The 17254-nt window shown below is 40.3% G+C and overlaps 1 protein-coding gene across 1 annotated transcript; it reads right to left on the bottom strand.

The window, feature by feature from the left end:
- Nucleotides 1–760: 760 nt before the first annotated feature.
- SLC4A1AP (solute carrier family 4 member 1 adaptor protein) lies at nucleotides 761–17232 on the bottom strand. The gene is made up of 14 exons (XM_056487465.1): nucleotides 16555–17232; nucleotides 15751–15934; nucleotides 14959–15081; nucleotides 14057–14117; nucleotides 13077–13216; nucleotides 12791–12951; nucleotides 12171–12240; nucleotides 8272–8461; nucleotides 7299–7410; nucleotides 6486–6726; nucleotides 5646–5720; nucleotides 4565–4635; nucleotides 2368–2440; nucleotides 761–1210 (listed from the first exon to the last, which is right to left on the bottom strand). Exons 1-14 carry the CDS (start codon nucleotides 17071–17073, stop codon nucleotides 1161–1163), a joined length of 2070 nt encoding a protein of 689 aa, XP_056343440.1. The 5' UTR covers nucleotides 17074–17232; the 3' UTR covers nucleotides 761–1160.
- Nucleotides 17233–17254: the final 22 nt, after the last annotated feature.

The raw sequence follows: 17254 nt of genomic DNA, 5'->3' as shown, positions 1-17254 counted from the left end.
TAAAGATATCCCTCTGCCAGAAGCAGGAAGCTTTAGGCTGCCCAGCCTGGTGTGCAGATGCAGACAAAACCCTGCTGCATATGCTGAAGATTACAGGCAGAAAGATGCTGTTCTGTAGCTTGAGCCTGTTAAGTAAAGGGTTGTATGGTTATCCCTTCACCCCAGCTTCTGATCCTGTGATTGGTCCATGAGGATGCAGCCACTGGCTGGTGGAAGCATCCCAAAGGATGTGTGTCCCTGATTTGCAAGACTGTCATTTCTACAGTTTTCCTTGCCCCTGTAGATTGTGCCTGCAGCTATTTAAACTCTCACACATCCTGCATGACCTTGCCTTTACCACAGGCTCTGGGACAATCCTGAGTCACCCAGGGGACTCCTCCAGACAAAGACTATTTACCAGGCATGTCTGGAACTGCATTAAGATTGCACTTGCTCATGCTGTGACATAAGAATAAGAGGCTCCATTATAGGCTTTTCCAGGATACCTTTCCATCTGTTTATTCTGTTACCCCTGACTCAAACAGTGCCAGCCTCTTTAGTTCTTTGGCATTTCTGGACCTATATAACACTGTATACTCACCAGTTCCTGTCCACTCCATACCAGTTATTCCAACAACTGCACGAGGGAGAAATGAAAACAATTTTCTTCTCAAAATGTAAGTTGTTTCTTTTTTCCACAGGAAAGGAAAAAAAAAAAGAACCCTCAAGTTTTAGGTTGTGTTTACCATGACAGTATTTTCAAACAGCAATCACAGACCAGTGGTGTTTGTTATTTTAATTGCATAAACCAAATATGAATAAATTTTATCAAGCCTGTAAGTAATACAGAGGTATATTCTTTCAATATTTTGGTCTACTTTTATTTACAAAAGGAAAAATGAGTTTATGGTTTCAAGCCAAATAAAAAACCAACCAGCCAAACAAACAAGGCTAAAAGTGAAAGAAGAGGCAAAAGAATGGGCTTTTACTTTTAAAAAAGTATCTGGAAGACAAAACAGGGGACACACAAGGAGAGCTAAGAGCCAGAGCAGCTGCTGATGCTCTTGAATTTAAACAGCATCTGAAAATCCAAGTCTCTTATCTGTCACCTAATGTGTAGTGAAAGAGTCCAAAACAGAGCAGTCCTTCAAGCCTCAGATGTACTCTGGGGCACTGGAAGCTTAGTAGCCATATTTTTCATTGAGATGAGTCTTGCCATCACCACTTTGACCTAATGGACAGAGAGGAAGAGTTGCATTATTCCTTTTACCCCTCACCAAAGAGAAATGTGTATCCCTGTATGAAAGTCTCTAGGTAACACCAGCCATACAAAAAGTCAGACTGCATATTGCAATGTGTCTTTTGAATTACAATTAATTTCAATTCTACTAACAGTGTTAAGTTTACATCAGATATTCCTGTTTTTGTGGCTGTTTTGTTTGGTTTTTTTTTTTTTCTGGAGTCCTAATTATGGCAGCTTAGAAGGGACGTTTGACTATTTATCGTCAAAGAATCAAAAAACAGAGCTCCCTCTTATGGACACAGCTTGCTGAACTATCCCAGATTAGACTTTGTTTTCTGTTCCTATGGATTTGTATGTCAGAGGTGCAGTCTTTTCACTGAAGGTGATTCACCAGATTACAGTTTTCTTCAGTGAAATTTGTTCTTATTTCTATAACCTTGCAACAGCCTTACAAAAATTATAGTAATGAATCTATCAGGTGAAGGCTAAGCTTTGAACTTACTCTGAAAACCTCAATGCTATAGAAAATTAGTTTTCTATTTTAGAGGAACTGAACATTCATTACCCTGTTTCAAAATAACTTCACCTAGCTAAAAACATCCTGGAAGTAAAGATAAAAAATTATTAAAGTTTAACACATGTTGGATGAGTGCATCAATTATTCAGTAACTTCACCAAAGCATTATCAAGACTTCTCCAAAACAGCTGACCCAGTGTTTGTATTCCAATGATTTTTGCAAAAACCTGCAAAGAAGCATTTTTGGATTTCACAGACTTGTGTGAAAACTGAGAATACTAACATTGCTGGAGCATTTATTCCTAGGGAAGAGCTTGTCTTTCAATTAAGTTATCATACCAACCAAGTGTGAATGCAGTTAGATCTCTCAGGTGTTACAAAACTGAAAAACAAACTTCAGGTGTATGTCTCCATTGCCATGAAGCTACAGATATGGTTTGCATCTCACTGCAAGACTTGCATGGCCATGCAACAAACATGGGGCATAACATGCCACAAACCATCAGGTTCTGGGTAAAGTATTCCTGAATTAGCTTTTTCTCAAGGTCTTACAAGGACATCCTCATGACCTATTAGGAAGATTCCTGAGTTATGAGACTAAAACCAGTAAGGAAATGGTTGATAATACCTGCAGGAGGAATCCATATGCAGTAGTCTGGGTCATCATCTGGGTACTGTGAGGAAAAAAAAGGTTGTTGGACCTGCAAAGAGAGGAAAGATTTTTTAAGGTGCTGTACCCCTCCACCAATGTGCCATAGCTACCAAATCCCTCACTAATTCAGAGACAAATAATGAGGGGTGAGGGTTATTCCCACAGGAGTCAGGGATGAAAATGGTAATACAGAAGAAAGATCAAACCCTCAAATAGATTCAGCTCATTTCCATTAGAGTCAGAAGGGACCTCTGGAGGTCATCCAGTCCAATTTGCCCCTCAAACCAGAACCTGTCCACTTCTGGACAGTTTAATCCTAATGTCTGGGGGTGTCATTTGACATAGAGTTTCTTTATGCAGGGAAAAGCTTTAAAGTAGGATTTTCATGCTTTACTGATTTCCATTCACAATACCGCTGACAACTTTGGGTTTAAGGTGACTTTCAAACTGGAGTTTATAAAAGTTCAGGTGTTATACAAGGGTAACTTAGTTTTCAAAAAGAAAAGAATGCTCATTGTTTTCAGGTCTTGCTGGCATCTTCAAACATTACAGCAAAACCAACAGGTCACTTGCAATGCAGTTGTTGACACAGCAGTATCTTTTTGTCCCTAGATTTTTAAGTTTTGCCACATCAGCATCATTTTCTCAACAACAACTGTTTTCAACAACTGCAGGTAAAAAAATCCTACAACTGTAGAGTGCAAGACTTAAGAGCTCAAGATAATGTCAAGTTACTCAGCACTGATTTGCATTACTCTGTAGCTTCATTACAGTCTCAAGTTATGCAGTTGTAACAAATTTTCATTCCCTCAATAATTTTCCTTCCCCAAATTAACATCTAAACCAGCTTTTTTAGAAGACTGATGTCTTCCAAAATATTACACTTCAGAGTTGTACTGCTTTTTAATATGGCTTGAGAACCATCACTTGAAAATTGTTTTTCCAGTTTTACATAATTCAAAGTTATTGAAATATCACAGAAAAAACAAAAGACTTCTGGTTGATAGTTTCCATGCAAGATCTGAGCCCAAAGGCAGAGACTGCATGTGGAAAAAGTGATTTGTGATGGGAGAAAGAATACATCTAAGCCATCTGGCATTTGGAGAATGCTCAGTGTTAGAGCAAACTCTCTGCTGATGAGAGGTGCTGACTTGACTGCCTCAGCATGAAAAACTGCCTTGTCCTCCCATATTCATAAAAGTGGTAAAACTTGGGCTTTACCAGTATAAATAAACTCTCAATTTCTTTAGTATCTTCAGTAAGGCCAGCAACAAAAGACAGTTCTGAGGACTGTGCCTACCCAATCCCTGGCTCCTCTGCCAAGACTAACAAAGCAGCAGTCAGCACACACAGGATGCAGGGATCTGAGGTTCAGAAAGTGCTGCAGGGCTAAAATTAGATTGTCTCCACAAAGAAACTGTCCCAATTGTCAGGACTCGTGGCCCACCAAGTACAGTCCTCTCCTCTGATGGCAATCAGCAGAAGGGGGGGATGCCCTCTAAAGGGAAGAGCCTCACAATAATCATTATTAGGCTGTCAGAGAAGATCCTTCCCAGCTCCAGGAAGGCAACAGCTGACTTGAGTCCCAAAACGTGCAAAGTTCACATACTTTACATTTTAATACAAATCTTGTGCACAGGAAAAATATTATCTGGTACAACCACTGACATTTAGTGATAACTTGGTTGCAAAAGACATTAATCTCTCAAACTCATCTCTTTCACATCTTACAGAGAAGGATAAGGTTTGACACAGAGTACCTGCAGCTTTAGTACAGCATGTTCAGTGTCAGCCAATATGTATTTCCCAGGCTACTCTGCAAGGAAAGCTTTGCATTGACATTCCAAAGCCTGGACAGCACCTATGTTCTGTGGCACTTGTGACACAGGTGAAGCAGCAGTTAGCAACTGCCAAGTGAAAAGGTGAAAAAAGTAACTTTTGTGATTGAACAGAGAGCCTCTAGCATGCCCAAAATGCTGTTCTTTACCTTTTCATTGGAGACTCCAAAATTTTTGTGTTCAATGGCAGTGTATAGTTCTATACCTGGGTCTTAGTCAGCAGAGAAGCACTACTCTCACCAAGTTAGACTTCAGCAACTTGTTACTATTTCACTAAAAAATAGCCTAGAAATGATTTCCTCTTTAGCTGCAGAAGTCATGGTGCTGTAACTGACCTTGCTTGAGCTACTGATTTTCTTAACTTTCTCAGATGTCTCTTCAGGTTCCTTATTTACTGCCTTGGATGCTGGAAAGAAAGCAGAATTGTTTTATGACACAGCACAAATGACCAATTCTACAGATATAAACTTATAGAAAGTTCACATAAAAATTAATACATTCATAAGGAAATCCAAGATATCTCACCACAATTCATACTTGAGAAAAATACTGCTGAACATCATGCTGCCTTCCTGGATTTAACTTATTTTAAACACAGAGTCACTGAATGCAGTTCAATAAGATCCTCTATTAGTGATTCAATAATACTAACTTTAGTTAATGGCAGATGTTTATTTTCTAAAAGACTCTTCCTATCTAAGATCACTGCAGTGATTGATTTAGAAAGGAAGAAGTAGGAAATGTACAGGACCAATTTGCTTTTTAAACAAACAAACAAACAAACAAACAAACATACACCAAACTTTAGAGTTGATGGGTGAAAAGAATTCCTTGGTTTTCTGCCAGTTACAATTTGAAATACTGATACTCTCATGGCTTTCTATGGGTGAGATGATGAGGACAGATTCTAAGGAGTCTGAGTTATGAAAAAATAGAAAGGTCACAAAAATCTCCTCCCTGTACACCTTCATTTTGAAGATCTGATTTTTTTGTGCATACATGCAGAGGCATCATTTAGGTCACCAGCAGATTATTACCTAATTTTATGTACCAATTGTCACTTTATAAAACAAAGTTTTGTTCTTCTGTAGTGTTAAGAGCTAGTGCAATTGAATAATGGAGGAAAAAGCATCATTATGTTCTCCTAAATTAATTCTCCTCATAGTGACTTTTTGAAACAAAAGATCCCTAAACAGTAAATGGCTATGGAAAACAAGGACAGCTGTAATATAGTGGAAGCCCAGTCTTTATCATACACTTATCACTTCCCAAGCAAAACACAATCTTTCATTTCAGTTCTAGATTCATTAGGCTCTAGATTAGGCTGTTTCCTTTGACCCATATAAGATAATAAGTCCTTTGGTCAGTTTCTAAACCCACATGCTATTACAAAATAATCTGTATTGTACTGCTCACCTTGGGATTTCTCTTGTGAGGGTCCCATCTCAGAGTCATTCCTCAGCACCTTTGGCTCAGGCAGAAAATCAACCCCTGTAACACAAAAAAGGAAGAACTTGGTGGGCACTGCAGTAACTCTGGAGAGCAGAGTGCATTTCTGAGATAAAGCACAAAAGGGAACTCTTTGCTACATCTGTCTCAGAAAGAACTCTTCTCTCAAAAGTCTTACAAATTATTCATCCACCAAGTGTCCACTGCAATACAATAAAAACATTCTGTGATCTGCTAAAGCACTTTCCAACAACAACTTGTCCAGCATTAAGCCAAAAAGCTAGAACTAGCTTTCTGTTATCAAACATATTGTTCACTGAGAAACATTCCTTACTGAGTTTTCAAATCCATCAGGCTGATACAGAAAAGGAGGGATTGGAGATACCTCAAAGGTACCTTTCCATTACCACTTTTGAAATTGCTTTTCCTCCTTGCAAATGCATCTGAAGTTTTGCACAGGCATTTGTTTTCCTGTTATGTCACTTTTACTGCCAACAGAACACTACAGTTGTTTTCATTTGGACAATCAATTTAATGAAAACAGGGCTTATCAAAATAGGATTTCCTTACATCCAGAAGATTTATTCACCAAAAAGCATGAAAAACTGACTGCCAAGCAGAGTTTCAACTAGAACCATGTGAAACTCAGCTGCTGCCACATGGACTCTGGACTCATGGCAAAAAAAAAAAAGGAAAATAAACAGGCTGGAGAACCTGTGACTCAAACATTTGATTCACACAGCTCTTAAAAGTTCAGCAGTAATAGACTCATCTTCATTACTGGAAAAATCAGAAACAACAGTTTACCATCTTGAAGGGATTCTAGATTTTTGTTATTGCAAGGAGAGCCATCAGGAACATGAGTTTCTTTCCCTGTTTCTTTCTCTATTATCATTTGCATTTCCAAGTCTGACACACTGCTGTTTACTGCATCTGCTTCTTGCTGCTCTTCCATTTCTTCTTCCTCCTCTTCCTCCTCCTCCTCCGGTCCATCATCTTTTGTTTTGAACAAGTTTTCAGGAATGTCTGGACGCTTAGCAGGCAACTTCTGCAAGACAAAGACTTGGGCATCAGCGCCAAGACAGAGGCAGATGTCCCAGATACTCATCACAGGAGAAAGCACACGCACTACTTCAGAGACAGCTGGTAAGGAAGCACTCTCAGGATGACAAATAGCTAGGGTTTAAGGAAAAGCTATTAGTAGAGATGGAAGATGAAAAAACATGTCCAGTCCATAAATAAGGAGTGCAGTCTTTTCATAAGAGGGACACTGGAAACTGAATCAATCATGGATATGATCTTGGCTATGAAGATAGAGAAAAACAAGAAAAGGACTGGCTGCTGAGACAGAGCACTGGTTCAGCCTCATGTCCCCAGACTGCTTCTTTTGACCCACTGCCTTTTGACCACAGCTGTGCCCCAGGAAAGCAGCTGTACAAGGACATGGAAACGACATCCAACAGCCCCTGCAGCTTCCACTGCTCAGGCTGCACCTCCATGCATGTTCTCAGATGTTTCCATGCATGTGAGAAGACACAGCTGCCACCTACAGCCTTCACAACCTGAGAAGGTGGTCCCACAAACAGCCACTGACTTGCAATACTTACAAGTCTAACTTACCCCTAGGCTTCCAGTTTTCAGTTTGAATTTGCTCCCCCCTTTCATTGCACCAAAGAGAGGCAGGTTCATCTTTTTAGGCTTGTTCTCTGAGTTGAGACTGGAACTCCCACTCCTAATAAAAATCAGACACAGGAAAGGAAGAAAAGGAAGGAAAATAATACACAAAGTATAAAAAAAATCATATATACGAATGCAAAAAAAAAAAAAAAAAAAATCACAAAAAGAATGGTCTGCCTATGAGAAGTGGATATATAAAAATCCTTTTATTTCTCTACCACTTGCAGCATCCAAGGAGGATGCCTCAAGAGATGACTCCTCCATCCTACATATACATATATGTATACATACATAGGATTCAGACACATGCCATAACAGGAAGCAAAAAAAAAAAACAAACAAGGAAAAAACTCTCTGTATCACACAGATTCTCTTAAATTCAACTGCATACATCCACACATATTTATATATAAAAACACACTTAGAGGCCAAACCTTAATTTAAATGAATTAAGTAATTAACCTCTAATCAATCTGCCACTAGTAAATGATGCACACACCCTCTCAGACTGCAGTGGTGCTGCTAGGCAGTAGCTGAACAGCCACTACATTTGACTTCCAAATACATTTCACAGAGTGAAAGTGGGCTTCATGTTTAACATTATATCTGTAAAATTCTTCAGTTCCTTTTGGATGCACATGGGAAAAAACCAAAAGAAGCTAACACTCTGCTTCCAGTCCCTTATCCATGTCATCCTGCCAGCCTGGGCTGGTCTCACTCTAGAGTTGTACATTTCCCTCAGCCATGGATGCTGCAATAGCCCAAGGCACAGCAGCTCCTTAAAGAGACCAGCCAGGTAGTTTGGAAGGCTGTCCTGCTTTTGAGATTGGAAGGCTGCCTATTTACTGGACTTGTACAACTGCCCATGGATAAATAAAGGGAAGAGTAATTGTTTTATGTTTTCACCAAGACTTACTGGGGCTTCAGCTCAGGCAGTTCTGCAGGCTTGACAAGCTTTATTAACCCTTTCAGTCTCTGCTGCTCTTTCTTCAGTTCAAACGACCGCAAGTGAAGCTTCTTTCGTGCCACGCTGTCTAATGTGCATCCTGATTTTATTTCTGTCATGAACTCATCCAAAGAATCTTGAGCTGCTGGATGGGACTGGACTAGGCAAGATAAAGGGAAGATATATAATGTTATGGGGGGGAGATAACTGTAATCATCAGTCCTGCCTTTAGAGAATAAAGTACATAGGAACAACTATCTTCTCTGTGAGTTTCTGTTGAATTGTGAAATAATGGAAGTTGTTAGGCCTGGAAAGATGAAAGCATTTCTCCTAACAAAAGTCTGAAAGTAAACTTAATTCACTTACCTAAAAAAGCCTCTCTTAAAACAGAATGTTTCTTTGTGAGTGCTATTCCTGGCTGTTCATCTCACTTCTAGATCCGCTCTCCCTAAAAAGTGGCTTAGGGATTTTTTTGTAGTCACAAACCAAAATAATCCCAGCCACACAAAAACCTATACCACTGCATAGGAAATCTATGATCTTGACTTTCCTGGAATGTGCATCCCATAACATTTGCAAAGTTCAAAATCAATCAATGCTGCCTTCCACCCCTGAGAGAGTGCATGCAAACCAAATTTCATTCATTAGGCCAATAACACAGAACCTTTGTTTTGCCTAGATTTTCTGCAAGAAAATGCTTTGAACTTGAAAAAGAGCAATGACAGTCTTTCTACTCCACCTAATTTCAAAATATTAACAATATTATGCATACATGAGTAATTCAAATAAAACCCAGGAGGTAAAACGAAATCTCTAATGACTACCAAAAATAAATACAGACTTCTAATATCTGGATTTAAAATAACCAAACATAAAGATCTAGAAAAATGCCTTTCTTTGGCTTGAACAGTGTTTCAGAAGTTGTTACATGGTGTTCAAAAATGACCTGGAGGCAATAAAGAAAAATGTTCTTGCTAGAATTTTTAACAAGTCTTTGACAGATAGATTTCTGTCTTTTAATATTAAATGAAAAGTGACAAATCCAATATGTATTTTCTAGCTTGTGTTTTTGTATATATGCACAAGGGTAATTATTTGATCAATGAGTTATTTTCAGTTCAGCTTGAGCTAGTTAAGTAGCACTTGAAATGTTAAATGCATAAAAATAAAACAGACTAAGTTATTCTAAATTTGAGCATTCTACATTTGAGCAGTTTTACAAGACTTAAATAATTAGAGGGTCTAATAAGACTCATGCTTACAAATGGATTCAACTGGAAAGGATATTTCTGATGTAAAACAAAACAGTGTTTACCATTTGAAAATACATGAAAGCTGTAACAGTAACTATTCCAAGATATACAGCATTAATAGACTTCAAAAGGTAAGAAACAGCTGTAGCATCCACCTCCATGCAAGCATAAATGATAACAAAACATGTCATAAAAGAAATTCTGATAGAAATACTCTCTTTTTTATCACAACTATTCATATGAACCAAGATTACAAACAACAATGAAAAGGCATTGTTAACAATGTCTGAACCTCCTTGCAGGCAGGAGCTGAGCAGAATGATAATTTGATTTAGGCATCAAATTACAAAGATGTGGTTTAGTGAGTTGTCATATTCTCCAGAACAATTAAAGCTCCACAATTAAATCCAGAGCTGCTGTACTGCAGAGCACTGTAAGTGCTTCAGTCAGTGACTGATGCTGAGGGAGTCACATTGCCCCTTCTTGCAAAGTGGATTCTCTGCTCAATTCCACCAGCAGTGCCCTAATACCAGCTAGATCAGCTTGCAGGGTTATAGTTAGCATTCCTTATCTGTTGCAGCAGTTTTCTACACTACTGAAGTAAAATCTGACATTCCTAGGAGGTGAATCAATCATGTCTATTATACTTTATATCCCAGAGACGAAAAGCTACAGGGCTATTTACTGCACCATCAACTTATTGATATTTTTCCTGAACAGGCAACCAAAGATGAGACTGAAGAGCTCCATATATTTGATCTGCATTCAGCAGCATCAGTGAATGAGTGATACCAAGTCAGTCCAACAGTAATTAGTTCTGAAGAACCCCAGGGAACAATTTGTGAACTTCTCCTGAGACTTTTTTAGACAACTACTTAATTTCTCCAAGTGCTTGGTAAGAGGTGTAGCAATTTAGCCTGTCATTCACTCACTGGTGTCTCTATGCTCTTATCTTTAGGCTCCAAGTAATCATTTAGAGCAAACAAAAGTGTGTTAAGGTTTCAGAACTGTATGTAATGCAGCAGTTTTGCTGGACAGCTCATGACACTGGTAAAAATGTTCCATGGCAAATAACCCTGCTCCTGGCTTTCTCAGCATCTGTGATTAACCTAATGCATTCAAATAAGAGAAAACCCAAGGATCTAGAAAACACCCAAACAAACCAGCTGATTAATGCAATATTTGCTATGTTTGTTTCACCCTGGCCTAGTTCTAGGGAATTCCCATCCAATACTGAATGATTCTGTACTTCAGTAAGTGCTGAGAGTGCACTTTTTTCTAAGGCTCTAAGTTAGCTGTCTAAACACCTCCAACTTACAAAAATGTGTATTGGGATTGCATGAGCAGGTTCTGGTGGGGAAGGTGCCTACAGCATTATATGGTGTTAGCAGAAGTACAAAAATGAACTCAGCCTCACTCAGTCTCTACTACAGTATAATTCACCAGTCCTGTTGAGAAACAGTATCAGTAGAAACAAAGGTATCAGAAAGCTTGGAATATGAAAGCTTGGAATTACGCCTTTCAGACAATCTAAACATTAGCTTCTTTTGCTGGTCAATTGCTAATTACTTAACAAAAGTATAAAGCTGAAAACAATTCCTTCAAACACACTGAACATCAGTTCGAATGCTTGGTGAAATGGTACTGCTTTTTGAACAGGGTATAATCTGGTATAATCAAGGTATAATCTGGTATAATCAGTCACCAACAAAAATGTTGCTTTTGGTGTGGAGCTGAATAACTAGAAAAAACACAGCCATGTAATGCATAGAAGATGGCCCAGCTGTCACACTGCTGCTTGGAGAGAAACTTCTAACAAACTACGGTGCAGCATTTATTACCACCAATTTTGTTAAAAAGGTTTTTTTGTGAACAACCAGCCTAAACACATTTCCTTCCCACCTTCCTTTTACTCCATGAGACATAATCAGTAAAAGAAAGCAAAATGCAGCCATTGGTTCAGTTTGCTTTTAAACATAACTCACTAACAGATATCACCACTGGTCTGGCAAGGCTCTGCCTTTGCAGAAACAAAGGCATAATCCTAGAACCTGAATGGCACCCTAGTGTACTGGCATGTTCATTGAACATGCAGGTTAAGTGTCAACTGCTTTGTCTCCACATTTCTCTCTTCTCACCTTTCCCTTGTACAGTGTGCTTACAATAAGAGAAGTGAAAAAAAATTAAATTATTTTTCTGTGAGTTATTTCCTCTTCCCCTTATGTATGTTTTTTAAGGGAGTGGAAAAAAAAGGATCACTTAGGTCATTTTCAGCAATATGGGCAGATAAACAATGATAATACTCACCCTCTCAGAACTCCAGCAGCCTGTACACTTGCCACCTTACTCTAACTTAGATGTTGCTTGCTTTGGAAAAGGCTGCATCCATTAGCAAGTGACTACAAACAGAGCACATAAACTATTGGATGAAGACTGTAAGAATTCTCTCCAGCTAACTCAGAGACCTGCAGACCTTCCTACCTCTTTGTGAAGAGCGGACACTGAAAAAAAAACCCCAAACCCCAAATCTTTGAAAAGAGAAATCCCTAAGATAATTTTCAGCTCTGTATTTTTCTTTATGGAAAGCACTGTGATCAAATAAGCTTCACGCCTTACCTTTCCCTGAAACCTTCAGCTTCTCTGTTATCTCAGAAAGCTCATTTTCTGCTTCTTTTAGCTTTGTGACCTATGAGAGAACAACATGCTTAGAAGCCTTTATCTTGTTAAAATCTCATTTTAACAGTTACTCAAGTATCCTATCAAATTACTTCCACTTTTCTACTTCTGACCATTGACCAGGACTTCCTGGGATAAAAAAAAATTAGAAGTCTAGATTGTTCCTAAACAACTTATCCATTTCTTGACACAGAAAATTATTTAAACCATTTCTGAAACACAGCAGTATGCATAATTCTTCTGCAGTAGTGTTATACACCACTGAACCCTTCAACTCCTCCTATCCCTCACACCCTATTGTTTTTGTAGGGCTTATTGTTGTCATATGCCTGTCAATCCAGGATTCTTATTCTCTGAAGCAGAATGAGATATTTCTTTGGGATGTGTCCTGTGGACTTAAAAGCTTGGAATTATCTTCCAATGATTGGTAACTAATTTAAAAGTATCCTGTTCTGGCATCTCCTTCATCCACTGCCGTAATCCATCAAGATTTCTTCTTAGTCATAATATAACACAGGCATGAGAGAGTAACCTTGAGATATCAAAATAATTATTCTTACCAGGGAGTCATAAGTCTCTGGTTTTTCTTCTATTTTACCAGCCTTCTTCATTCTGTTCAGTCTTTTCTTTTCCACAGCACCAGTTCGATCGAGGAAGGTGTCATCATCACTGTCATAAAAATCCTCATCTTCCCAGTTCTTTGATTTCCTTTTTCGGGATACTGAGAAAGGCACAGGAGAAGGCAAGAAACAACATGATTTTCTTACCACTCAGCAATAAAGCAAATTCAACACAGCAATCTCAATTCCCTAATTTAGGGCATTTAGAATGATCACAGTTATTCACCTGCTTCTTGCCTCAGTACTCCTCGAGCATCAAGCAGCCTGCAAGCTTCCAGTGCACACTGAATCATTGCTTCCTTCTTCTTTCCTGAATGGAGAACCTCTGCCACCAGCTGCTTCCCTGATGCATCATCCACAGGCAACCTGTTCAGTTTGAAGGGTCAGAGAACAGCTCAGATGCAAGCAGCTTTTCAGGGAAGCTACTCAGATATTTTACAACAGCATTGCCATTTCATTTTAATCTTTTTTTTTGTGTTAAATATTTCCACTTTTCATTTCATACAGAACCAATCATCATTTCCTAATCATGCAAGTCAATTTGCATTTCACTGGTCCAAACAAGAATTTTTCCTCTATATATTCCATTAGAAATACAGGAAGTTAAAAGGTTAAATGTCAATCCCTGAATCATTTTAAGTACAGGTATCTTGTATCCATACAATATGAGTAACAAATAGTTCCCATGATGAAGCAAAGGATTTTTAAGCAGTACAATCGTTACCATGTTGAGACTTGTTGACTTAATTTCCACCTCACCTTCTCCTGTCTTATAAAAGAATTACATTAGTGGCTTCTAGCAGGAACTCCTCAAAAACTGTTTTATACTACACAGGAACTTAAATTTGGCACACAGTAGAATTAAGGGATTTTTTTTTTGATCTTTCTCATTAGGAACTAAAAAAATTGTTTCCTAATTTCTTCTCTTGTATTTCAATTTCACATATTGATCAGAACAAGGGGATCTGAAAGAACCTAGACCCTTGCTTTCCTGATTTTCTTTCCCTAGGAAAACCAAATCCTGTCAGAACAAAAAGGAGCACAGACGCTGATCCTTGAACTTCTGTTTCAGTATCAGAACTTAAGTCTAAATCTAGCTGGCTCCCTTGCCAACACAACTTGTGACACAACAAGTATTTCTTTCAGCTTTTGTTTGCAAATGCAACAGTCAGTTTCCATGTACCAAAGGAATGGAGATGTACATACTTGATCCTGCATAGCCAGCTGTTGTGTCCACGATCATCATACTCATATTCTAACTCTTCTCCTAGACGAGAAAACAAAGTTGATGCAGTAACCAAAATTGAAATAAGCAGGAATAATCTTTACAGCAGAAAAGAATGTCATGGGACATTCTAAAAAAAAAGGAATAACAAGCTCTTGTTACATATCATGATTTTGCCTAATTTATTTTTTAAAAGTCATGGGATCTTCCATTGCTGTTATGCTGATTTGTATTTTTTTCAAAATCAAGGCTTTTTCACACCAAAAAAGTGGCCTGTTAAGGAACATGTAGTTCAAAGAAAAAAACTCATCTTGTACGTATTAAAGTAAATTACACTGAAGCAACAACAGTTTGCAGTTTAAATTCACAGATATTGTTTGTCTTGAAGATCGTTTTTTCACTTTACCAAGCAAGTGAATAACCTTTAAATTTCACTAGCAACCACTGAAACTTTAGACTACTTAATTATTTCCTTTTGTCTTTTTTAGATTTTCCCATTTTACAGTTATACACAATTACAGCCATCTCCAAAGCAAACAGTCTGGAAATTGAGGGGTTTTGATTTTTCTGCATGGCTTCAAAGCATGGATGCAGTTTTCAGTGTCACTCCAGAGGAATACAAGCTGCTCACTGCAGTTTGGGAATTAGTAACTAAGTCTCAAATATACAATGGTGAGCCAAGTTTTAATGAAAAAAAAAAACCAAAACAAATCACCTGAAATCCCCACCAAAAAGTGATGAAACAAAAAATGTTATCCACAAGTAACAAAGTTTTGCTCCCACACAACACCTTAAATTCCCCTGCAAAAATATAACAACTAAATAACACCTTGCTGAGTAAAAAAAAAAAATCACATTTTGTAAAAAAAAAAGAAAGAATTACCTTCTCTATCAAAAAAGCCCTGTAAGGCCTTCCTAGGATCTTTCATATAAAAAGCATCTTGAACATCCTGAAAATCAACAGCAATAGGGTTTTCTTCAACCTCATCCTCCTCAGCATCCTCACCTAGAAGACATACAAAGTCAAAAAAAACCCTGTGAAACATCAGAAAGAGAACACCAGTATATTTCAACTTTCATTTGTTTGAAAGAAGTAGCAGCTATATCATAAAATTACTTCCCTTATCTTTATTATTCCTTTACCCAATCCAAAAGAGTAATTTTTTTGCTGTTAGTTATTCCAGCACATGATTCAGTTTTGCAGATCAATGTCAGTTTCAGTACTTTCAAAGGCTTGAAAGTGTGAAAGTTTGAAAGGTTTTCAACTCACTTCATTGCAGAAAGCTCATTAATTATAATTTATCTAGCTCTATATGTGGACTTCCTGTTTAAATGTAATGACAGCTATACTGCACAGAAGCCTCAAGCAGTTAAATTTCACCTCTTGGGCAAAAGTGTGGACATCATCACAGGAGCAAACCAATTAATTAAGCTCTAAGTTTCATGGCCTTTTATAGGCACAGGCAAATTACCCCCTCCTGCTTACAAGGAGCTCATTGGATGTTAGCTTGTCACATGCCCTTCTTTGTAACAGCAAAAGGATTAACTGGTACTCAAAACCTTTGACTGGATCGTGACTCTTGGCAGCCAGTTGGAATATTAACCCTAACATTCAGTGAAAATGGGCTTACAGACCTTCTAATGCATATCAGTCAATCGATGCACCATCACTTACCCATGCCCCACGAGCAGCTCATATCACTATTCTGGCTCCTTTCACTTCTCTCCTCTTTCTCATCTTCCTCATCAGAGTCCTCTCCCAGCATTGTCCTTTCTAACTTTGCTTGCTGCTGCTTGCGTAGTGCCTTCAGCTCAGTCACAGTTAGCTCTGACTCAGACTCCTGGTCCTCTTTGGGTCCCTAAGTCAAAGAGAAGATTAGCAGAAGTGTTTTTAAAAAACCCCAAACAAGTACTTTCAATGCACATGCAGATTACATACAATAACATAAACACATCATTACACTGCTCTTCAAAAAAGTGGAATTATTTGACCATTAATTATGGTTTGCATACTAAAATATATTAGTTTTAAGGGCATTTTCAAAAGCAGGCCAGGGAGAAATAAACATTATTGTGTATTTGCATTTGGATCCATCTCACATATAACTGCAATTAAAAGGCTAAAGGCAAAAATTCCCGTCAGAACTACAAGAAGCAGCTTCTGAAGTGCACAACACACGATGTGCTGTCCAAGTCCCTGCTAATAAACACTCCCCTTGCTCACAAAGAAATATTAGTTGGTTATTAGTGGGGCATCATACTGCCAGAAAGAAACTCCTAATACACCACAGTGCTGGAGAGGAATGCCTTTTGCACTGACTGCACATCAGCAGAAACCCGCAACCCCACAGAGCTGCTTCCAAGCCGCCTCACTCCAAGCTCTGGCAGCCACCCCTACGGAGCCGGGCAAATCCCCGGGCCTGATCCGGGCAGCCTTTGGCCCCGCGCACCCCGAGCCCCGGCCCGGCCCGCGGCCCACCTGCAGGAGGAAGAGGCGGGAGCTGCCGCCGAAGCGCAGCCCGTGGCCCACCCGCACCCGGCAGTAGGTGCGGGGCGGCACCCGCGCCTTGTTGAGGAAGGTGCCGTGCGTGCTGCCCAGGTCGTACACGTAGAACCCGGCGGCATCGGCGCCCTCGGGGGCGCAGCCGGCGCCGCGGTACTGCAGCACGGCGTGGTGCCGCGACACCGACGGGTGCTCCAGGGCCAGCGCGCAGCCGGGCAGCCGCCCCACCAGGAACCAGCTGCTGTCCTCCAGCCGCACCGAGCCCAGCAGCACGCCGCCCTTCAGCACCTCCAGCCCGTAGCCGGCGCCGGCGGGCGGGCGGCTGCCCCAGGGCGGCTCCTCGTAGCGCGGCGCGGCGGCGGCCGTGCGGGGGGCGGCCGGCGGGCTGGGCCCCGCATCGCCGGGCCCGGCAGCGGCGGGCAGCGGGCGGCTCGGCCGCTTGAAGGCGGCGGGCTCGGCGGGCTCGGCCTCCGCTACCTCCGCCACCTCCGCCATCTTCCCGGGTCCGTGCCCAAACGGAGTCCGCCGGGGACGAGCGCCGCGGCGCTGCGGTGCCGGGGGCAGGGCGCAGCTCCCGGGGTCGCTCCGCCGCCGCCCAGCGCGGCCCGGGGCAGCCTGAGGGACGAGTCGGGGAGGGCGGCGGCGGTGGCGGGCGAGGCGGCGGCGGGCGCTTCCC

This window comes from Oenanthe melanoleuca, chromosome 3 (genome assembly GCF_029582105.1).
Source record: "Oenanthe melanoleuca isolate GR-GAL-2019-014 chromosome 3, OMel1.0, whole genome shotgun sequence".
In the NCBI taxonomy this organism is placed as follows: Eukaryota; Metazoa; Chordata; class Aves; order Passeriformes; family Muscicapidae; genus Oenanthe; species Oenanthe melanoleuca.
This window is presented reverse-complemented; position numbering and strand designations above follow the sequence as displayed.

What these genes read in the sequence shown, in the direction of transcription:
- SLC4A1AP (XM_056487465.1), bottom strand. Translation starts at nt 17,073, where the DNA reads ATGGCGGAGGTGGCGGAGGTAGCGGAGGCCGAGCCCGCCGAGCCCGCC. An exon ending in GAGCTGCTCGTGGGGCATGG is followed by an intron (nt 15,082 to 15,750) that starts GTAAGTGATGGT and finishes TATGTCTTCTAG; the next exon opens with GTGAGGATGCTGAGGAGGAT. An exon ending in CATATGGATTCCTCCTGCAG is followed by an intron (nt 1,211 to 2,367) that starts GTATTATCAACC and finishes TCTGTCCATTAG; the next exon opens with GTCAAAGTGGTGATGGCAAG.